This window comes from Dipodomys merriami, unplaced genomic scaffold (genome assembly GCF_024711535.1).
Source record: "Dipodomys merriami isolate MVZ:Mamm:240054 unplaced genomic scaffold, mDipMer1.0.p SCAF_51, whole genome shotgun sequence".
Taxonomy (NCBI): domain Eukaryota; kingdom Metazoa; phylum Chordata; class Mammalia; order Rodentia; family Heteromyidae; genus Dipodomys; species Dipodomys merriami.
In genome coordinates, this window is record NW_027206080.1 from 7,966,455 (window position 1) to 7,988,964 (window position 22,510).

General features: G+C 42.3%; 1 protein-coding gene across 15 annotated transcripts in view; it reads left to right on the forward strand.

Annotated features, from left to right (window-relative positions):
• The window catches only part of Svil (supervillin), a 137,470-nt gene that overhangs the window by 96,353 nt on the left and 18,607 nt on the right, over positions 1 to 22,510 (forward strand). For 7 of the 15 annotated variants that reach the window (XM_069998230.1, XM_069998232.1, XM_069998221.1 and 4 more), the window contains 12 exons: positions 3,531 to 3,578; positions 5,004 to 5,081; positions 8,549 to 8,696; positions 9,900 to 9,989; positions 10,079 to 10,165; positions 10,711 to 10,888; positions 13,304 to 13,476; positions 15,083 to 15,238; positions 15,982 to 16,118; positions 17,155 to 17,302; positions 17,422 to 17,567; positions 19,956 to 20,131. In XM_069998230.1, the coding sequence (XP_069854331.1) occupies positions 3,531 to 3,578; positions 5,004 to 5,081; positions 8,549 to 8,696; positions 9,900 to 9,989; positions 10,079 to 10,165; positions 10,711 to 10,888; positions 13,304 to 13,476; positions 15,083 to 15,238; positions 15,982 to 16,118; positions 17,155 to 17,302; positions 17,422 to 17,567; positions 19,956 to 20,131 (1,565 nt within the window). The remainder of the gene's footprint in view (positions 1 to 3,530; positions 3,579 to 5,003; positions 5,082 to 8,548; positions 8,697 to 9,899; positions 9,990 to 10,078; positions 10,166 to 10,710; positions 10,889 to 13,303; positions 13,477 to 15,082; positions 15,239 to 15,981; positions 16,119 to 17,154; positions 17,303 to 17,421; positions 17,568 to 19,955; positions 20,132 to 22,510) is intronic. The other 8 variants (XM_069998227.1, XM_069998228.1, XM_069998231.1 and 5 more) reach the window with 2 other exon arrangements.

Below are 22,510 nucleotides of genomic sequence, written 5' to 3' on the forward strand. Positions count from 1 at the left end.
GACAGTGGCTAGGCCTGAGTTCAAAGCCCCAGTACCAGCACAAACAACAACAACAAAAACCAAGAGAACAAGAACCCTCCAATGCAACTCTTAACTTGCTACAAAGAGCTTACATGTTACTTATAAAATATGGATTTGGGTTTCCTATGCAGAGGTTTAAGACCTAAGTAGAAAATTAAGGATATAACTGTAATCTGTGAATACTTTTAAGCCTGTTTCATAATAAAGAGATATACCTTTTATTGAATTAATTTACTAAATAAAAGTTATATATGGTGACCAGTGCTAGCAAACATTTCATATAAAAGAATATATATGAGATGTTAAGTTACAAATGTAATGATGACCAGCCTTTGGCCAGTTACTACATACTTTCAAAACTGCTGGCTAGCACTACAGATATATTGATACCTGTATATTGTGCTTTCTGGCTAAAGGCCATACCCACTAGCCAATTTCTAGGATTCAGAATCTTCAAATAGAAAGGAAAAAATAAATGTTCCCAACTGCTTGATCACCTGGGCCCTTCTGGATCTCAAATAAACATCCTATGTCTAGTATGATGTTGTGTGCCTATAGTTCCAGCTATCCAGGGAAGTTACTGTGGGAGCCTCACATGAGCTCAGGAGTTCAAGACTAGCTTGAGGAATATAGCAAGCCTATCTCAAAAATGAAAATAAGTATCTATGGAAAAGAGAAATGATGAAGGTGACCTTTGTTCAGTAAGGTCTCATTAGATAAAAATGAGATTGTACGAGTTAGTAATCTAGATGCTATTTTATTTCTATGGTACTTCTGTTTCTAAAACAGTGAGATCAGAATGGCAATTTGAACTCTCATTTTTTCCTACCTGGTGTATAATAACTAAGGACATTTAGTTCTCAGCCATTTATCAACAACTACATACAACTGAACACTAAAGTATAAATGTAGGAAATTGAGATTTCAAGATAAAAGAAAACTGAGTCCTTCAAATAATTTATACCTTGGCCCACAAACTCTGTTTACAAGAATCTTAGTGCTGAGGCTGTATCTCCATGATAGAGCATTTGCCTACTATATATGAAGCTCTTGGTGTAATCCCCAATACCTCAAAAAAAAAAGTCCTAAAAATCATTGGTTCAAAAATAACTTCGGTACATAACTTACTGACAAAGCTGTCAGCAGTGTGCAAAACAGCACCAGAGTGCCCTCCTGGTCATCTTGAAAGTTGCAGAGTACCTGGGCTTTCAGAAACCAACCATCCCCTACCGCCAGATGAAAATTAAGCTGAGCCAAAAAAGCACAAAGCGAGATGGAAATCCACATAAATAGTGGGTCTATCTTTCCTACCCACTGAAGAGTGAAAGATGGTCTTGAGTAGTAAATACTACCCAAAGACATGGCTGAGGTGTTTAGGGGACAAAAGATCCATGTTATACTGCCATTGCTAACCTTGGAGTAGAAACCCAGGGATGGGGTTCAAGCACTGGGTTTCTAGGTAGCTTGGGCTTGCCAATGTGAAGTGCTTTACTTGGATCATGTCTCACAATCTTAGCCCTCTTTGATGGCCTCATTCAATGTGGTCTGAGACAATAAGCTCTTTGATGCTAAATTTAAGTCCATCTATTTTAGGCTGTTGTCACATAGGGAAATCTCAAATTCCGTTCAAGTCAAGTGGTTTACTGACAGCCTCTGGCAATGTCTTGGTTCATCTCTCCCTTCACTGCCTCAGAGGTCATCCCCAGCCAGCTCTCAGGAGTACTTGAAAAGTGGTCCATTGACCTCAAGAAAGACATTCGTGGCTAGGTGCTGGTGGAATGAGCCAAGGCAAAACAAAAGTTTATGAGACTGTTATCTGCAGTTCACGAGATAGAAGCAGAATTGTGGCTCAAGTGTAGTGTCAGCCTTGAGCAAAAAAGCTAAGGGACAGAGCTCAGGCCTTGAATTAAAGCCCCAGTATCCAGTAATCCAGTATCCACTATACACACACACACACACATACACACACATTCTCTCTCTCTCTCTCTCTCTCTCTCTCTCTCTCTCTCTCTCTCTCTCTCTCTCTCTCTCCCATTTAAAACATATGCATTCAGATAGAAACTTGCTGATAGAGTACGAGTAAACTTGTCCATATATTACTGCCCAAAACAGTTATCGAACCTTCCAGCTTTACCAGCTTGGGTACAAAGGAGCTGGTTTTATGATCAGGCCAACACTTCCTAGTTTCTGAATTTGTCAAACAATACATAATTGTGGTCACCAAACATTTCACAGCTTGGGTTCCTTTCTGTGTGTGGTAAGCAGCTGTGACTACACAGAAAGGGTGGGGCATATCATGACAACTGTAAGTCACTCCCTTCGCCCTATGAGACTCACACAGTACAGCAGCTAGTACCACCTGAAAATGACATCGTAGAAACCACATGGGAATTTAAATGTCCCCAGTTTTTAAAAAAGAGTATAAAGGATGCCTTGAAATGGATACCTATTTTATTTGCCCAAAGGAAAAGAATCTGTAATGCTGTCAAGAGCATGTCATTGAGGTCCTATATAGCATTATGTTTCTATTTTGGCCTCTGAATAGCATTGAAGAGCTGTTGAGTTTTTCTCCATCATTCTAGCCAGGCCCCATGAAGCAAGGAACTTAGAAACAGTTTCTTGCTTTTCAGTTTTATTCCCCTCAAATCAGGGTTGATGGTTTGTTATTTGAGAGCATTAATTATTTCCCTAATTTCTGGTCATTTCCCATGAAAAAACATACTATCTCCATTGCCACCCTTCTCCTATATTTGGGTTAGGCCAAATGACTTGAGCACTTCTGTTTCTTTGTAGTTTATGTAATTAGTTCTAAGCAATAAAGCTTATTTTATTTGTAGAATTGGCCTGGTTCATACTGAGTGGAGTATGTGTCACTGAGCATGGCTTGTGTCTTGTTTCCTCCACACTAATTCATTCCATCAGAAAGAAAAGAGAGAGGAAAAGAGAGAGATCACTTAAAGCAGTGATTTGATCAGTCTTTATTTTCATCTAATAAGTACTTAAAATTCCAATCCTATCACCCTGTCTTGTGTCTGTTTGTTAAAATAACTATGTAGTATATCAGACTTTTCTATAAAATCATTTATAGAATTGTTCCTTACAAACTGGCATCTGTTTCTGAATCCCAGATGAGAGGCTGACTCAGCCCTTGTGTGGTCAGCTCAGATCCTTTGAGCTCCAAAACAAGGTCCTAAAAATTCAAGGAAGGCAAATCTTGCATGTTCATGTATTTTGTCACTGCCTCTGTCATTGAAATGTCCAGTCACCACCATGATGAATGAAACCAATGCAAAAGAGGAAGGAAAAGAGGGGACAGCAAGGCTGGAGGATGACATCTCAAAGTTCCCTGCAGGAAATGAGTTTTCATGGTGTTTATGCCACTGAATTGTGAGCACGCGCACGCTTCTAACTAAACCTAGGCATGAAATACCTGCAAATGATGGTGGTACCCTGACTAGACTCTTCTCTTCCAATCCTCTGCAATTTCTTCTGTTTGTTTTAACCTGTAGGAAGAAGCAGGATTTACAGATGATAATGCCATTTCTTATCTACCTTGGGTAAGCCTGACTCCCCCACACAGGTGTCCTCATGTAACTGACCACAGTGGGTCTCCCCTGGGTGAGTGCAAAGCCCTGAAGCACAACCAGGACATGAAAGAGGGAAGAAAAGTCTAGGATTTGAAGTTGCTGAGGTGTGCACTCAAGAGAATTCTCAGAGGTGCATCTCTATGAACACAGCAGGCAGAAGGCTATCGCTGGAAACGTGTAGATATATTCATGTAGGAAAAACTCTCACAGTTCATGCAGAGAGAGCCAGGCACATTCCTGAACATGCTCAGTTTGAGATTTTTGCATCCTATATATCCAAAAAAATGGTTGATGAGATGCCTCTGAGCAAAGAACATAGTGTTATAATAAACTAAGTTTATTCTAGGACACCTTAAAAAGGTTGTGTGAGAGGGACTTCCAGATTTTGTCTGATTCCTTGCAAACATTAATGCAAGGAAATGGAGGTATGGCTCAAGTGGTAGAGCACCAGCCTTGATTGGCCAAAGCCAATATAGAGTGCAAGATCATGAGGTCAAGCTTCAGTACCAGCACAAAACAACAAAGAAAAAAAAAGTCACTCAAGTGGGCATCAGCCTCCCGTCCCTCCAAGCATAGATGATTATCCCTTCCAGGACCTGTGTGTCAGGTGTCACTCCCTCTAGATGACAAGCCTGGTTATAGTCCGTTCAAGCTCATTCTGATCATTAGATGGGTCTTCTCTGCCCTCCTTCATTTGTATGTGGTTTAAGAATAACAGCCTTTATACAGCATGAAAAGCTGATCCTATGTTCTTAAGTTTTTTAAGTTTTTTATTTACCTATCAAAAATACCTTACAGAAGGTGATTTTTGTGTGTGTGTGAAATGCTAACATTGCCGACAAAAGTCATGAATCCCATCTTGATAACCAGAGCTTGCTTCCCATTCCTCATTCTATCAACACAAAGCTGATTCATACATGTGCTGCACCTGTGAACTGGTTTTAGTATTGGCATTCATGGAAGGACCCTCTTTACAAAGCAAACTGAAGCCAGGCTCCGGTGGCTCACGCCTATAATCCTAGCTACTCAGGAGGCTGAGATATGAGGATCTAGGTTGGAAGCTAGCCTGGGCAGGTATGTCTGTGAGATTCTTATCTCCAATTAAACACCAAGAGGGCAGAAGTGGAGCTGTGGCTCAAATAGTAGAGAACTAGCCTTGAGCAAAGCAGCTCAGTGACAGCTCCCAGGCTTTGATTTTAAGCCCTAAGACTGGCACAAAAATAAAGGGAAAACGGGCATTTTAAAAAAAAAATAGCAAGGTGAAATTGCAATGAGTCAATTAACTTTCTGTTAGAACTTCCATTGTTTTGTCTCCCTCACATCACCCCATCTCACCCATCTAGCCACCCTTGTAATCAGTCTTTTCATCTCTAATCTTCTTGCTTTGCTCTATAGGAACCTGTATATGCTTCTACTTATTCTCCTGCTATACCTGCTGCCCATAAATACCTGTCTTTTGTAACTATTAATCAGGTGAGGAAAAGCCTATACAAATGAAGCCTCATTGCAATTTCTGAGTGGTAGGGAAGGACTTTGGTTTTGTTTGGCAAACTCATTTATTTGCTCTGTTGTTGTGTGTGTGTGAGTATGTGTATATGATGTATATATGATTGTGTGTATGTCTATGATTGTGTGTGTGTCTATGATTTTAGTGCGTCTACCCCTCACAGTCATGAAACTAGCTTAAGGGACAAGTTCCCCTTTTTAATCACCAAGCATTAAATCCTGTGCTAAGTCAGGAGCTCATCCTTTAATTTTCCGAGCTGGCTGATGGTGCTAGAACAAGGTTATAGTTACTTTGAGGTCTGAGCAGAGGCCTGTGATCTTGTCATCTTTTGTTAAGGCCATTTGTGGCTGCATGCTTGACACAGACACTCAAAAATCTGCTAAGAAGGACTCAAAGCTAAATCTCCTAACAGTGTGCAAAATGTCCTGGCTTAGCCACACTTCTATTTCTTCTTTCCATTTTTATTATTTAACATTACGCTCTTATGATTTCTTTTTACAGTTGAGTTTAACTAGACTTAAGATGAAAATTTAAAAGCTATACCACAAATTTTTCTTTCCTTGAAGCTTTCTAGTTGCAGAAGTGTTTTACCCTTCAGTATACTCTTAACAACATATGTCAGCTACACTCTTACTGTACCATTTTTCAGGAGATGTGGGAGGGAAGGAAACTTACCAGCAACACATGATAATTTTAAAACATTTTTCCTGATTGGTCTTTTATATGGCTCTAATCTGTTTCCTACTAAATCTCTGTCCTAGGAGAAACCCTCTTTTCTGCCCAACTGTTTCACTCCCTGATGTACACACACACACACACACACACACACACACACACACACACACACACACAGAGACACACACACACACACACACACACACACACACTACTCCTCTGTCTTCTTCCTCTGTGCCTCTCTCCCCCTCTCCCCCCACCTCTTTCTCTCTTCATATTCCTAAACCTCATATTTCTAACCCCCTTAACACAAGGAGTCATGTAAAGTGAACTGGTAAGTCAGGTTTCCCGAAACCCAACCCTACTAGTATCCAAGTTAAGTAGAAACGTGTAGAGAGATAAAAATGCTTATGTTTAATATAATGTGTAGGGGAGTAGAAAGCTTCTTGCCTTAGATCTGTCACATGTATTAAAGCTTTAAATTCTACAATGGTTTTGTTGTTCCAGTATGAAGGAGTTTAGGGCCATCCAAGTGCTTTGGGAATTAAATTGTGGGTTCAAAACAATTTTTCTGAGTCATTTATACACTCCAGTACCACACCCTCCATACTGGAGATGGCTTAATGAGTTCAGCAAAGGCCGAGAGATGTCTGAGTCTTGAAGGAGCCAACTCTCTTGGCACTTGATTTTTCTGGAAATATTTTAAGCCAAGTCATGTACTTTATTGATTTGATTCAACTCCATTTTCAGTGGAAACTTCTCTCTTTCTTGAATTTTGTGAGGGCATTTCAGCAAGTCAGTTCAGGTATTCCTTGAAATTAGGGTCTTCTTGACCGTCATAGGAAATGTATAGTTGTTTTTCGTTTTTAATATTTGAAAACTTCTTTATTGCTTAAAGTTAAAACTTCTAGGAAAGTTTCCATAATAAGCAGGGTACCCTCCTGCACTCTTTACCCAGCCCAACAATTATTAACATTTGCTCTTTCTCTTCTTTCCTCCATAAATCATGTGTGTGCATTCATGTGTATATGTTGTATATGTGTATGCTCCTTTTAGGGTATACTTGCCAAAGTATTTCCCTCATGTCCACAATACAGTGATACAACGATTAAGATGAGGAATGTAACATTGACATAATGCTTGTCTAATTCACATTTGTATTCATATTGTGTCAATTCCTCCTAATAATGTCTTTTTTCCCCCACCATATTAAAGATCGAAGCCAGGATCGTATCTTTCATTTAGTCATCCTATTCCTTTAGAAAAAGGTTCTTAACCTAATTTAAATTACCAAGGATCTCAAAATTACTTCCGGCTGTGATGGTCTGGTGAAGAATCCTATGAAGGAAGTCATTATAATTAAGATTAGATGATTGGGAAGACCATAATCATAATTAAGAAAATTAACTGTGACTATCTCTGCTCTCTTCCTGCCCTTCCTGTTGATCCCAGAGGGGGACCAACTCATGTAGTAGAAGAAAAGTGATGGAGGTAGAAAACCACTGAACCCTGGGGATACATTTCCACCAAAGGCACTCTTAGGCCCATGTCAGGAAAAGGCCTTGGGATCACTTGGATCTCTGATGAGTTCTTATCCAAGGAAAATTCCTCAGGAAGGAAGAGCAGCTAGAGAACTGACAGGAATTAAGGAGGGCTTAGGCACAACTAAAAAGTAAATGCCCTAGTAGAAATGGTGCCCCTCAGGGCCATGAAGATACCTAGGTAAAAGCAAAAGGGCAAACCTAGGAGGCCATTGCCAGCTGTCAGAGACTTTGTGCCAAGAATAACTTCCTTGTAGCCTTCCAGATGAAGTTCTTCCTGCTCTTAGAAGGATTCATTCGCTCTCTTCCTTTCTCGGAATCAGCTCGGTAGTCTTCTCCCCCACCACCAACCTTTCCTCCCTCCCCTTCCCTTCTCTTCCTTTCTCCTCTCTCCCTCTCTCTCCCTCTCTCCATTTCTCTCCTAACTATCCTGGTCCTTCCCTCCTCTCTCCCTCCTGCTTCTTGCCCTATCCTGTGCCTTAATGCAGAGAGGGGGTTTGTAGTCAAAGTAGGGTGGCAGGAAAGAAGGGGGAAGAAACATGATGTTCCACTTCAATATCGCCACACTCTCACCTACACTCTTCCTTCCTGTCCCCCTCCTCCCTCCCAGTTCACCCCAATTGCTTTCAGGCTTATCTGTCACTTTCCAACTTAACCTTGTCATCCTGGACCAGTCCCAGTCCAGAGTCCTCTTCAGGTTCCTCTCCACCCCCCTTTCCCCTTGGTTACCTACTCTGTTCCCAGCATCAGGCCAAAGGAGCACCACCATTGGCCTAGAAATGAAAGCAACAGGTTTTTTCAGCAGCGCAATTAGAAATATTTGAAGGCATCTTTTAAGTAGAAATGGTATCTATGTATGTTATGTCTGTGCGCACTGCATCCTCAGTTGTTAGGTTTGTTGTGGCCTAAAGCCCCTTCCATGGGTAACCTGGCTACTTTGCTGTCCCTATGACAATCTGCTGAAGGGAGGTGTGTGCCAAGTTTAGGAATCTTATGGACATCTCTTCCTATCCAGTTCTGAGTTGGTCTAGACTCATTGTGGTCTGTGTGAGTGCATGTAGACTCTCCCCATGCGCCCACAGTTCACTGAGTTGGACCAGACTCTAGAGCAACTTCATGTGTTACTCTTTTTTTGTTTGTTTTTTTCACCTGCTCTTTCAGTCATGAATGCTACAGACTAAATCTATCTCCCTCTATTTCTTTTCTCTTGCAAACAGCGGGTCACAGAAAGTCGGGAGAGCCAGATGACCATTGAGGAGAGGAAGCAGCTCATCACAGTGCGGGAGGAAGCATGGAAGACCAAGGGCAGAGGCGCTGCCAATGACTCCACCCAGTTCACAGTGGCCGGCAGAATGGTGAAGAAAGGTCAGAGCCAGTGCACATGCGCTGTGAGCTTGTGGGTGCCCTGTGCTCACCCACAGAGGTGATGTGGTCTGGAACAGATGCTGTTTTGTTGGTGTTGTTATTTTAAAGTGAAGTTTTAAGCATCCCGGTGTTAGGTGAATCTTTTCGGCATAGGTTTCGTGTGCTAGTCTTACTTAACATTTCATAAAAATCATTTGGGGCTGCCTGCAATATGAAGTGTGATTCAACTTGCCACCAAGTCAAAACTTTCCCATTTGGAAATCGAGGACAGTTGTAGATTTCAGAAGTGATTACAAGCCTGCTAAGAACACTTCAACAAATTCTTTCTCAGAACCACCTTTTTTTTTTTTTTGGTAGAGTAGGAGAACAGTACTTGGAGTGTTGAGTACGATCCTCAGCAATACAAAATCAGAGTAACATACACCCTCCTGTGTCTTTCTTCCAAAAACCCAGTGCTCTTTGCGTTAGTGACTATTTGGCCCATAAGGCCAAATTGTCTCTGTAACTCCCAATACCAGGGACCACTTTTGGCTAATGTAATACAGCTTATTCTTTTTTGTGTATGTGCTGGTCTTAGGGCTTAACCTCAGGACCTGAGCTCTGTCCCTGAGCAGTTTTTTTTGCTCACAGCTGACACACTAACAGTGGAGCCACAGCTCCAGTTTGGGCCTTTTTGGTGCTTACGTAGAGATAAGTCTCACCGACTTTCCTACCTGGGCTGGCTTTCAAACTTAGTCTTCAGATGCCAGCCTCCTGAGTAACTAGGATTACAGTGTGGTCCTCTGGGCCTGGCTCACAGCTTGATCTTAATTAGCTTCCTCTCTAATAGGACAACTGTGCTTCATCTGTTGCCCCTGCCACCAGGAAAGGGCCTTCAAAACTTTTAACTCCATCCAAGTACATTCTAATTGCCTGATGCAGTCTCTTTTTTCCATTTTTATGTCATGGGCTTGTTTTCCTGTGTCTCTATTGTATATTTGGTATATCAGCTCACGAGTGCACAATCTTTAGAAACAATAAAATGCTATCAGTAGTTACAGTTGCCCCTGCATAGTCAAGGTAGCTACTAGATACATATGCTGAGTATACACACACATGCATGGATTATAGAATCTACAAGGTACTCATGGAGATTAATTCGTTGGGTCCTAGAAATTTCCAGAATAATTTTAACGTGCTGTATCACTGTTATTTGTTCTTCAGGCTTGGCATCACCCACTGCCATAACTCCAGTCTCATCTCCTCTGTGTAGTAAGTCAAGAGGTACTACGCCAGTGTCCAAACCCCTAGAAGGTAATCACTAGGGTGGTCCCCAATAGCCTGTGAGCTTCTGATCTGAGTTTTCAGTAACACTCACTTACTGATGCTTTCTTCTTGATTAGATATTGAAGCCAGACCAGATATGCAATTGGAATCAGACCTGAAGTTAGATAAGCTAGAAACCTTTCTAAGAAGGCTAAATAACAAAGGTAAGACCAGACCAAGTGTCTGTATTATCATATTGTGATTTGTACTTATAATGAATAGCTAAAAATGTTCTTTTTTAAAAAAAAACTTGCTTCTTATAATCTCCATATCCTAATTCTGATTTCTTATCCTCATGCTAAATTGTCTTCTTTTTAGTGTAGCTTTACTAATTATTTTGTTATTATAATCTTTGCTGTTAGTTTTCAAAACTATGACCAAGACAGAATAATGTACTAAATCAGGGACTTTCAATAATATACATGCTGGGGCTGGGAAGGTGGCTCAGTGGTAGAGTGCTTGCCTTGCATGCATGAGGACCTGGATTTGATTCCTGAGCACCACATAAGCAGAAAAAGCCAGAAGTGGTACTGTGGTTCAAATACTAGAGTGCTAGCCTTGAGCTGAAGAGCTGAGGGACAGTGCCCAGGCCCAGAGTTCAGGTCCCACAACCGACAAAGTAATAATAATAATAATAATAATAATAATAATAATACACATGTCTGAAAAAAACATTTTAAAACCTCTTACATTGTTTATTGATTGATAGTCGGTGGGATGCAAGAAACGATCCTCACTGTCACTGGGAAGTCTGTGAAGGAGGTGATGAAGCTGGATGATGACGAAACCTTTGCCAAATTCTATCGCAGTGTGGATTCTAACATCCCAAAAAGTCCTGTGGAGTTAGATGAAGATTTCGATGTTATTTTCGACCCTTATGCACCCAAGTGAGTCTCTGCCTCTGTCTTTCGTCTGCTGTAGAACACTTCCTTCTTCTCTTCCCCACATCATTCCGCCAGGAACTCTGTCACTGTGTTCTTCATGGGAGTTGATCTCCCTGCAGCCGCATTGACGCTCTGGCCAGATAAATATACATCCTCCAGACTGTGTGTGTCACAGAGGTTTGTCCTGTTCTATCAAAATAGTGTCACTGGTAAGAACACATGATTAGTATAGCTAGAAAACCAAGAGGGGTAGAGAGGTTACCTAGTTTATTATAATGTATAAAATCAGTAGACCTGAGAATTTTCTCAATGATGTCCAAAAATGACTCTTCCCACAAGAACATAACAAACCTACCTAAAAAAGTTATTGTGGTATTGGGATCCTGTCAGTTACAAGTGCCATAGAAATACCTAAGGCAGGGGCTGGGAAGGTGGCTCAGTGGTAGAGCGCTTGCCTTGCATGCATGAGGCCCTGGGTTCCATTCCTCAGCACCACGTAAGCAGAAAAAGCTGGAAGTGGTACTGTGGCTCAAGTGGTAGAGTGCTAGCACTGAGCTGAAGAGCTGAGGGACAGTGCTCAGGCCCAGAGTTCAGGCCCCACGACCAACAACAAGAACAACAACAAAAAACAGAAATGCCTAAGAAAAACTACCTTCAGCAAAAGAAAGTTGTGGAAGGATTACAGGTTCACATGCTGAAAACTAGTGAGATCTCAGGTTCCAGAGCTCCATCAGAACATGGCCTCTCTTCTTTATGAACTAGTTTCACTCTCTGTCAAGCTGTGGCTGCATCCAGCTCCAGATCCTGCCGCCAACCTGGGCACCATAGCTTTGCTTTCCACTAGAGCCAGCAGAAATTCCAGGTTGGCTTTTCATTGCTTCAAGTAGTGAAAAACCCAAGTAAGATCCTGAGGCCCTGAATTCAAGCCCCACTACTGGCACAAAAAAAAATGGAGAACGATTTTTACCAGCTTCCTAAGTTCTTCTAAACCATCCATTATAGCCAAGAACCAGAAGATGGTGGTGTCTAGATCCTTCCCATCCAGGCCATGGAAGGGTGAAGTGGATTTCTCCAAGGAAAGCCCCCAGGCCATTGCCAGAAGCAGGAGTCATGTGCCAGGCAGGGTATACCCAGCACCTGCCATGTCTCTGTTCTTTCCCATCTGGGTGACTGTCTGAGTATGTTTAGTCATCTTAAAATTTCTGTAAGATGCTTCTAGTACATTTTTACATGTTATTAATTTGTTCAGTTTATTTCAATTTGTGTGTTTCCATTTCCTGTCTTTAAAGAACAACTTTCCATTGCCCACCTTCAAATGACATTTGTATTTGCAAAAAATGGTTATTTAACCATTTCTCAATTTTCTCCTCACCAAATGTCACTGTTTAAGTTGTTCTATATGGTCATTTAAACATCTATGTGTACATTTAGATACACACAGAGGCAGTGTTATACATTAACAAGACTTTTGCTCACAGACCTAAGTACCTAGAAGTTGCAGGCAGCAACAGGGGTCTGTTATGAAGTCTCATCACTAGACCTACCAGCTTCCCAGGTTGCTCTTCTGTCCACAGTAGTGAAGGGAGTGCCTGTGGAATCACAGGTGGTTTTCAGGCCCTTGTATTGCACTGTCTTCTTCAATATTGTGGTTATTGTCAGACACCAGTAGCTCACACCTGTAATACTAGCTACTAAGGATGCTGAGATCTGAGAAACAAGGTTTGAAGCCATCCCACGCAGGTGAGTTCAAAAGATTCCTATCCCCAATTAATTAGCAAAGAACTGGAATTGAAGGTGTGGTTCAAGTGAAAGAGTTCCAGTCTTGAGCAAAAAGAAGGCTAAGGGAGATCCCCTTAGCTCAAGCCCCAGTGCTGGCACACATACACGCACACACAACCACAAATTGTGGTTATTCTCTCAGGGGCCAGCGGTTGAGGATTGGTGATGGAACTGAAAAGCTATTGTATAAAAAGAACTGTTGTTCTGGAGCAGCAAGGGTGGGACTGAGGGCCAGTGGCTTCATATGAATTCTAGGGGCAGCATTCTACACAGGTGAGCCCTTCCAAAGAGAGGCTTGGGACATGGCATGGTGTGAAACAGCAGTTCCTCGGCCTTTACAGCTGTCCAGTGGAGGACATGCTGCCCGTGGAGCATTAGATAGCCACTAAGTAGACACCAATGGACATAAGTGAACTGGGCTCCTGGGACAGGGACATCCTGGATTCAGTGGGCTTGAATCTCCCTTTACCTCCAAGATCCCATGATTTCTTGTCAGGTGAGTAAGAGTGGGAGATGCTGTAGTCATAATGAAATCAAGCAATGCTATTATGGAACCCATTACTCTGGGTCCAACATCCACAGGCAAACCAGGGGTGGCTGGTGTTACAGCCATAAAACCCAACTCTGCTTGGCCCCCAGATTAACGTCGTCTGTGGCAGAGCACAAGCGTGCAGTTAGGCCCAAGCGCCGAGTCCAGGCTTCCAAAAACCCCTTGAAGATGTTGGCGGCAAGAGAGGATCTCCTCCAGGAATACACGGAGCAGAGGCTGAATGTGGCCTTCATGGAGTCCAAGCGGATGAAGGTGGAAAAGAGTAAGTGTTTGGAACCACTGCCCTGCTTCTCTGCTTGGGCATAGGGTATTCATTTGTTGTACTTATTTCTTCGTTTTTCTGCCTTGTGAAGGCCAGAAAAGATGCTCAAATGACATCTATTAAATAATAAGTAAATTTGCACAAACACAGGCATGTGGGCCTAAATTTTCAGGGTCAAGGAGGACCATCTGTTCAGTTGAGCAATTTAAAATCATCCTGATTGAAGAAGAAAGATGCATCTGGATTTTGTGGTTCACCCCAGATTCAGCCCTATTAGAACCCAAACACATTTATTCTCACTTCATCTTATTCAAGAGCCAATGGAATTTCCTATGGAAATACATCTCAACTCACTGTTCTTAATCCTAGAGTTTTAAGCTAATATTTTCGAATCATTCCTTAGTTTATTTTACTTGTTTTTATTTTTATTTAGTTTTATTTAATTTACTTATTTTTGTGTGAATATACCCCTACTGAGGCTTGAACTGGGTGCTTTTTCGTACCATTTTTCACTCAAATCTGGCACTATACCACTTAAACCACAACACTACTTCATTTTGGGCTTTTTAGTGGTTAAGTGGAGATAAGAATCTTATGGACTTTCCTGTCTGAACTGGCTTTGAACTAAGATTCTCAGATCTCATCCTCCTGAGTGGCAGGGATTTTCACAGGCCACTAGGATTTAGCTCAAACCATTCTACATAGAGGTCACTAGGGCTGCCAAGTGTCAGGATGGGGATTAAGTGGGGTAGGACGGGCTGGAATGGGCCTTGAATGGAGAGTGAGGGAGTGGGCACCTGGCTCTCTACTCCCATGTAAGGCCAGCTTGCCCTGCTTTTATCTAACAATGTGGGGTTCCATTGTTCCAAAAAAGTGGTTTTTTTGGTGGAGGTGACTGCATGCAGAATCTTGATATTTGAATATTATTATTGAATATTATTATAATTTGTATTTTCCCACAGACTCACAAACCGAATTTCCCAAGATTTTTCTTAGAAATACAGTGTTTAGATGAGATGGCTAAGTCACTTTCTCCTTTTCTCCCTCTCTCCTCTCTGTCTCCTTCGCTCTCTCCTCTCCCTCTCTCCTCTCCCTCTTTCTCTATAAATTACCATCTATTAATTACACCAGAGTTTCATTATAAAATTTCCATACATACACATAATGTACTTTGATCTAATTCACCCCCTATTAATCTTTCTTTTTTTCTCCTCTTCTCCTACTTTTAAAGGGCACTTTAATGGGTTTCATTGTTCTATTGTGTACAGTCCTGTCATCTGAAAGTTGTTAGCAGTTATAACAGCTTTCAGTAGAATTGGAACAAATGAGCTCCTCACCTGGTTTATCCTAATGTTGCTACTTTAGTTCGCATGATCACGTGGCACTTGCCATGAAGTGGTTTATACCTCAGATTCTGCAGTTAGGTTTTCTTGGACGGTGATTAAGTGTTTGATGGCATAGAGAACCAAGCTTGAGTACGTTTTCCTCCTTAGATAACTATAAAATGCACAGATCCTGAGTTGGTTGGGAGTAATTTCTGATTGTAAACATTGCCAATTCAATGAGCACCTTACTTTCCCTCTACGTGGCTCTCCTTCTCACCCAGTGTCCTCCAACTCCAACTTCTCCGAAGTGACTCTGGCAGGCTTAGCCAGTAAGGAAAACTTCAGCAATGTCAACTTGCGGAGTGTCAACCTGACAGAGCAGAATTCTAACAACAGCGCTGTGCCCTACAAAAAGCTGATGTTGTTACAGATTAAAGGTATTTCTGAGCAGCACAGGTGGGGCAGGGACGGGAGCAGGGGTTCAGGGGGCATTGTGCATTGATCAGTTCTGTCTAGTGCCACTAGGAGTCCTGCCTGTACCCTTCCTTGCCTGTCAGGAACCCAGCATGCGAGCTTTCTGAGAATACAACTTTACACCTAATCAAATCCCATGAGGCAGGAGAGATGCTGCCCCACTGGGGCTTTCAGAGGTCTTTAATGTGGTCACAGCATGTGCTTTGTGACAAAGCTGGAGTTGGAGTCAGGTCTCTTTTCTTCCTGCCTCTCAGCTTTTGCTCCCACTTCCTCTGGTCCCTCAGGTCCCATGTCCCCACACTGCCATGCAGACACCAGATGAGTCTGAAGACCTCAGATCACTCTCCATTCATGTCTCCTTGCTCAGATGAGCAGAGATTTTATGCTAGCCAGAGGGAGGAGGGCACCAGGATGAAATCAAGAGAATGCCCTTCCTATGGACAGCAAGTGAGACACAAACACACCTGTTCACATGCTGTATGGTGACACTGTGACTAGTCCTAAAAAGGGAGGTGTTCAACATTAAGCAGGGGAAGTAATCACTAATAGTATCACGTGGCCCAGCTTAAATCCCTCTGCATGCCACGCAGACTTGGGAACTAATATTTGTAAACAAAAACCTTTAGAATTGGTAGTCTATAACTGCCATGCTTCCCACCTGCCTTGGGCCCCATGAGAAAGTGGTGATTCTGGGTCTTGTGTTCAGGAAGAAGACACGTGCAAACAAGGCTGGTGGAGCCTCGCGCCTCGTCACTCAACAGCGGGGACTGCTTCCTTCTGCTGTCTCCCCAGTACTGCTTTCTGTGGGTTGGAGAGTTCGCAAATGTCATCGAAAAGGCAAAGGTGGGTATCTGAACAACTGCTTTTGTTGGGCCGGGTGCAGTGGTTTGTGCCTATATCGCAGCTAGAATCCTACTACTATCATCCCTCTGTCTTCTCATTTGGAAGGTGGAGATAGGATTATGGTCCGAGGCCAGCTCCTACAAAAAGGTTAGCAAGGTCTTACCTGAAAAATAATGAAACCAAAAAGGGCTGAGGGCTGTGGTTCAAGTGGTGGGATCTTACCTTAGCAAGCATGACATCAATTCAAACCCATGGACCACCAAAATATTTTAGTTAACACTTCCATTATGCAACAATTATTTTTAACAGCTATCTGATCCTTACAGAGTTTCCTAAATGCCTAATGTTTTGTTCAAGTGACAAGAGACAGTAGCCTGACTTTTCCTGAGCTTTTGTGACGTACTGATTTGGGATGCTTTAGTTAGTTCTGCTTTAGATTATTCCTGCCCCAAATAAAATAGGAACCATCACCAAGCAAAGACCCTTTATCCTGGGAACCTATGAACTTTGCCACAAACCTGTATGAGAATCTCCTGGGGGTAGGTAGTTGTTTCGAGTTTCATATGTGATCTATTGAACATGAAAAATCAAAAACTATTTGCTCTAAAGAACTAGTACTTGTTCATATCAATTCCCTAAATGACATGTTCTTTCATTTTTGTGCCAGTACTGGACTTTGAATTCAGAACCTCCTGCTCACTCTTAGCTTTTTTCAGTCAAGACTAGGACTCTACCACTTGAGCCACAGGTTCTCTTCTAGCTTTTTGCTGGTTAATTGAAAACTAGTTTTATAGCTTTTTCTGTTCAGCTGGCTTTGTGTTCCTCAGATCCTGAGTAGTGAGGATTACAGGTGTGAACCACAAGTGCCTGGTTTACATTTTCTTGACTTTATTGATAATACCCAACATCCAGAATCTCCCTGTGGTCACAAGACTCTCAGATACAAACCGTTTCTCTGCTCATTATGACATTTGCCACTGTGCTTGGTACATGCCAGCTTTACTTCCCCAGTCACTGCATTCCTCTCTCTTTTCAGGCATCAGAACTAGCAACTTTAATTCAGACAAAGAGGGAGCTTGGCTGCAGAGCTACCTATATCCAGACCATTGAGGAAGGAATTAATACACACACTCATGCAGCCAAAGATTTCTGGAAGCTTCTGGGTGGCCAAACCACTTATCAATGTAAGAGCTTTCTATACTTAAGACTTCAACATCCTGTCTTAGCTCCCTTGGTTCATCTTTCTACACTAGCTCCTTTACCATGTCAAATGTGATGCTCTCGCACTATTCTCACTCCACAGATGCTGGAGACCCAAAGGAAGATGAACTGTATGAGACAGCCATCATAGAAACGAACTGCATTTACCGTTTGATGGAGGATAAGCTTGTGCCTGATGATGACTACTGGGGGAAAGTTCCCAAGTGCTCTCTCCTGCAGTCCAGAGAGGTATGGAGAGTGCTCCCCAGGTCAGAGGCACCAGGACAGACCCCTAGAGCGCTCTTCCCAGAGCTGCCCAGCGTAGCAGACAGTTAGTGCCCAATACAAGTTATCTGGCTTTCTCACTGATTGTCCATCACTTCAGCTCTTATAGGATGTCTGTGCGGGACTTCAAACCATTACTGCCTTCTACAGTAGATGCATAGATGCTCCAGCTCTAACAGCTAGTCCCGAATATTGTCCAGAGGTAGTATGGATCATTGAGGGTGTGCAGATTTTAGACAAAATGTAAACACTACTTTGCCTTGTCTCTCTAATTTTCTGAAAAGATTTAAGGTTTTTTTTCCAGTTAAGTTTCAGGAATAATAGATGCATGTGTATTTCAGTTATGGGCTTAACAAATTAATGTAGGGTTTTTTCCTCTTACAAGAGTAAATATTAATTACCTACTCTTGCAATGGCCTTAAGTGCTGAGAAAACAAGTGGAAGAGATTTGGCTGAGCATGATAGTACATGTCTGTAATCCCAGCACTGAGGAAACTGAAGCAGGACCATGAGTTCAAGGCCAAAGCTGGGTTACAGTAGTAAGACCCTATCTTAAAAAGAAACCAGGGAGAGGGAGAGAAAAGAAGGGACAAAGGAAAAGAGAATGGGGTGATAGAGAGGAGTAATAAGGGGTGAATGGACATGCCATACTGAAAACCCTTACTTTGTATAATTATAATATTAATAATAAATAAATAAATAAATACAAATTTCATTGGATAGAAGCATATTTGAAAACACAATCCAAAACTAGATTGAATGTATGAGCATTTAAATGTGGGGAAAGGTTATCAAAAAAGAAATGGTGAGGAATAAAATTTAAAGACTGACCTCAAACCATAAGCCTCCCAATCTCTGCCTCTTGAGTATATAGAGACATGAGCTATGTGCCAATGGCTCACAACTACAACTAACCCTAGCTATTCAGGAGGCTGAGATCTGAGAATCACAGTTCAAAGCCACCCTGGGCAGGAAAGTGTGAGACTCATCTCCAATAAACTACCAAAAAGCAAGCTATGAAGCTGTGGCTCAAGTGGTAGAGCATTAGCCTTAAGCAAAAGGAAGCTCAGAGACAGCACATAGGCCCCAAGTTCAAGCCCCAGGTCTATACACAAACAAAAAAAAAGCCAAAGTACAGGCATGAATGACTGTACCTGGCTGGGTATTTTTGTTTTTATTTTTATAGTGCTGGGAAATAAACCTCAAAACTTGAGTTCACAAGACAAGGGCTCTTCCACTAAAGCCACACCCTAAGCCCTGCAGAGTCATTTATTTATTTCATTGTATTTTATTGTTCCAATACTGGAGCTTAAACACTGAGGACCTTGCTTGGCTTTTTTTGCTCAAGACTGGTACCCTACAACTTGAGCCACACCTCCACTTCTGGCTTTTTGGTGGTTAATTGGAAATGAGAGACTTTTCTGCCTGGGCAGCTTTGAACTACAATCCTTGGATCTCAATCTCCTGAGTAGCGATAGATTGCAGACAAATACCACCAGTGTGTCTGGCTCAGAAAATGAAATGAGTCTAGTTTAAAGTTAAGTAGAACTTAGACGGCTGGGAATGAAGGTAGAAAATATTCTAGGGAAAAAAAAGAGTAGAAAGAAAGAAAAAAAACCCACAGGTGTGGAAGTGAGAACTAGCATTATATTTCGGTACTCATTCAGCAACCTCTTAGGAATAAGCCTGTATTGTAAGTATGAGAGTAGTAAGATCGCTGCCCTTAAGCGTGGTAGAATTGTGCACAGAAGAGAAGAGATATTATACTCTTGTTCTTGATATGTATGCAATCATCTGTGTACATGAAGTGAATGAATGAACACATGCCCTAGGGAGAAGAGCGGGTACACAAAGAAGCTAGGAGGTGTATTCAAATAGCTCTCTTATTAATCAGAAGCACATATCTTTTTGGTTTTTGGTTTTGTTTTTTGTGCCAGTCCTAAGGATTCAACTCAGGGCCTGGACACTATCCTTAAGCTTATTTACTAAAGGCTAGTACCTCTTGAGCCACAGCTCTACTTTTTGGCATTTTGGTGGTTCATTAGAGATAAGAGTCTTATGGACTTTCCTACTAGGGCTGGCTTTGAACTACCACCCTCAGATCTCTACAAACATGAGCCCACCAGCACCCACCTAATGAAAAGTTTGAAGTGGCTTGAGAGTTCAGAAGAGGAAATATGAAGCTGGAACTTCAGGACGAGAAGTCTGGCTGACAAAGTCTCAGGCCCTTTTTCTGTATTGATTATCCTGCTAGGATTTATATCCTCACTACTTGGCTCAGTGACCCCAGAGACCTGATTCCTATTCAGCCCATCCTCAAAGTGGACAAATCATTTTCTGCCATTTCCCTAGGTCCTGGTGTTTGATTTTGGCAGTGAAGTTTACGTGTGGCATGGAAAAGAAGTCACATTGGCCCAACGGAAAATAGCATTTCAGTTGGCAAAGCACTTGTGGAACGGAACCTTTGACTATGAGAACTGTGACATCAATCCTCTGGACCCTGGAGAATGCAATCCTCTTATTCCCAGGTACACCTGCGGTCGCATGCAAAGCCCACGTGCACACACTCCCTCTGCCAGCCTCAGCTCTTCCCAGTCACCCTCTGCTGCTCTTTAGAACAGAGATTGCAGTTTTTCATAAGATGAAAAATGTTCCCTTGGCCTGGGAACATTCACAAATGTTTCTTGAGCTTTTCTTTCACTACAATCCTTGGATTTGAGCCATTTGAGCCATAGCTCTATTTCCAGCTCGCCCTTTCCTTTCCTTTCCTTTCCTTTCCTTTCCTTTCCTTTCCTTTCCTTTCCTTTCCTTTCCTTTCCTTTCCTTTCCTTTCCTTTCCTTTCCTTTCCTTTCCTTTCCTTTCCTTTCCTTTCCTTTCCTTTCCTTTCCTTTCCTTTCCTTTCCTTTCCTTTCCTTTCCTTTCCTTTCCTTTCCTTTCCTTTCCTTTCCTTTCCTTTCCTTTCCTTTCCTTTCCTTTCCTTTCCTTTCCTTTCCTTTCCTTTCCTTTCCTTTCCTTTCCTTTGCTTTCTTTTCCTTTTCCTTTCCCCTCCCTCCCTCCCTTTCTCCCTTCCTTCCTTCCTTCCTTCTTTCTTCTTTCTTCTTTCTTCTTTCTTTCTGTTAATTAAAGATACGTCTCACACTTTGGTCTTCAGGAAAATGTTTATATTTAAGTTTTACTTTCTAAAATCATTCATTCATTCGTGTAGAGTACTTACTAGTCTTGAGCACAAAAGCTCAGTGCCCAGGCCCTGAGTTCAAGCCCTACAACCAACCAACAAACAAACAAATAAGTAAATATAAAAAGGAGGAAACTACCTAGTTTATTGGGAGGCAGAGATCAGAAGATCACAGTTTGAGGCTGGCTCAGGCATAAAAGTTCAAGAGACTCCATCTTTACAACTGGCTAGTTGTTTACTACTGGGTAGCGGTTATCCCAGGTTCAGGGGCAGTACAGTGACTAAGCACAATTCATGCTTGTTATCCCAAGCATCATGGGGAAGCACAAGTAGGAGGATCACAGTCCATGCTAGCTGGGGAATGAAGCAAGACCCTACCTTGAAAATAACACAAAACAGGGTTGGAAGTATGGCCCAAGTGGTAGAGCATCTACTTAGCAAGCACAAGTCCCTGAGTTCAATTCCCAGTACCAAGGAGAAGTACCTTGTCCCTGGGAAACCCTATAAATGAAGACCCCTCACCAGTACTACACCCTACATTCTGCAGTGAGTCTCCTACTCAATGCACTTCATTTCATGTAGGAGATGCTTTCTAAAGTGGAAGCCAGAGAAAATAAGCTATAAAAGGGTCTATAGTCCTCATAGCAAGTCTGCAGAGTAAGGTGTAGAAAAAGATTTCTTGACCTGGAGACCATAGCCCTTCAATATAGTTGTAAACTTTCCTTAATGGTTGATATGTGATTGCTGAGATCCACTGGGGACTTGAGATGGAGGCATTTGGATATTTGCATGCTGTACTTCATCCTCATCTTCCATCGAAACATGCAGCCTCCTTCATGTGTTTTTGCTTATAATGCCAGAAACTGTGGTCTTGATCAGTAGGAGGGGACTGGAGACCAGGGCATAGCAGGGCACAGCATTGCAGCTGCTTTATCTGAGGTGACAGTGGCATCCTGGTCCCAGTTCACAGCCAACACTGATTTGGAAGAAATAACTGCCTGTTAATTCTCAAAGCTGTGCATTCTGTACAACGCAGTTCCTGAGCTTCTGCTTCTTTCTAATTTACCTGTGTTGGGGGCTAGGGGTGTGCTCAGTGGTAGAGCACTTGCTTAGCACTTGCTTAGTGAGCACTTGCCCTAGGATGCATCTTCAGCATCAAAATAAAATAAATCCCTTGTGTTCTTTGTGTGTGTGCACATGCGCACGCGTGCGCAGACACACACACACACACACACACACACACACACACACACACACACACAGGGTTCCTGAGGCTTGAACTCGGGGCCTCACGTTCTCACCTGGTTTATTCGCTGAAGGTTGGTAGGTTGGTACTCTATCAAGTCACACCACTACCTTCAGCTTTTTGCAGAGTCTAGGGTCTAATGCCAACCCCAGGGACATCCCCAGGAAGAGCTTGCTAGAATGCAAGAGAAGCCCATACCACACACAGTTGCACTGAAGCACATCAGCTTCTCAGTACCAACCTTCACAAGGCTCCAGGCTAAAACCAACACAATATCACTTACTTGGTAAAATAAGGAGAAGCAAGTCATTTGTTCAATATGCCACTTTTTTCAATAGTCAGGCATGAGTCTATGTGTGTGAGTGTGTGTGTGTGTTTGTGTGTGTGTGTGTGTGTGTGTGTGTGTGTTATTTAAAGGGTACTATCTTTTCTCTTTTTTTTTTTTGCTCAAGGCTAGCGCTCTCCCATGGAGCCCACTGCGCCAT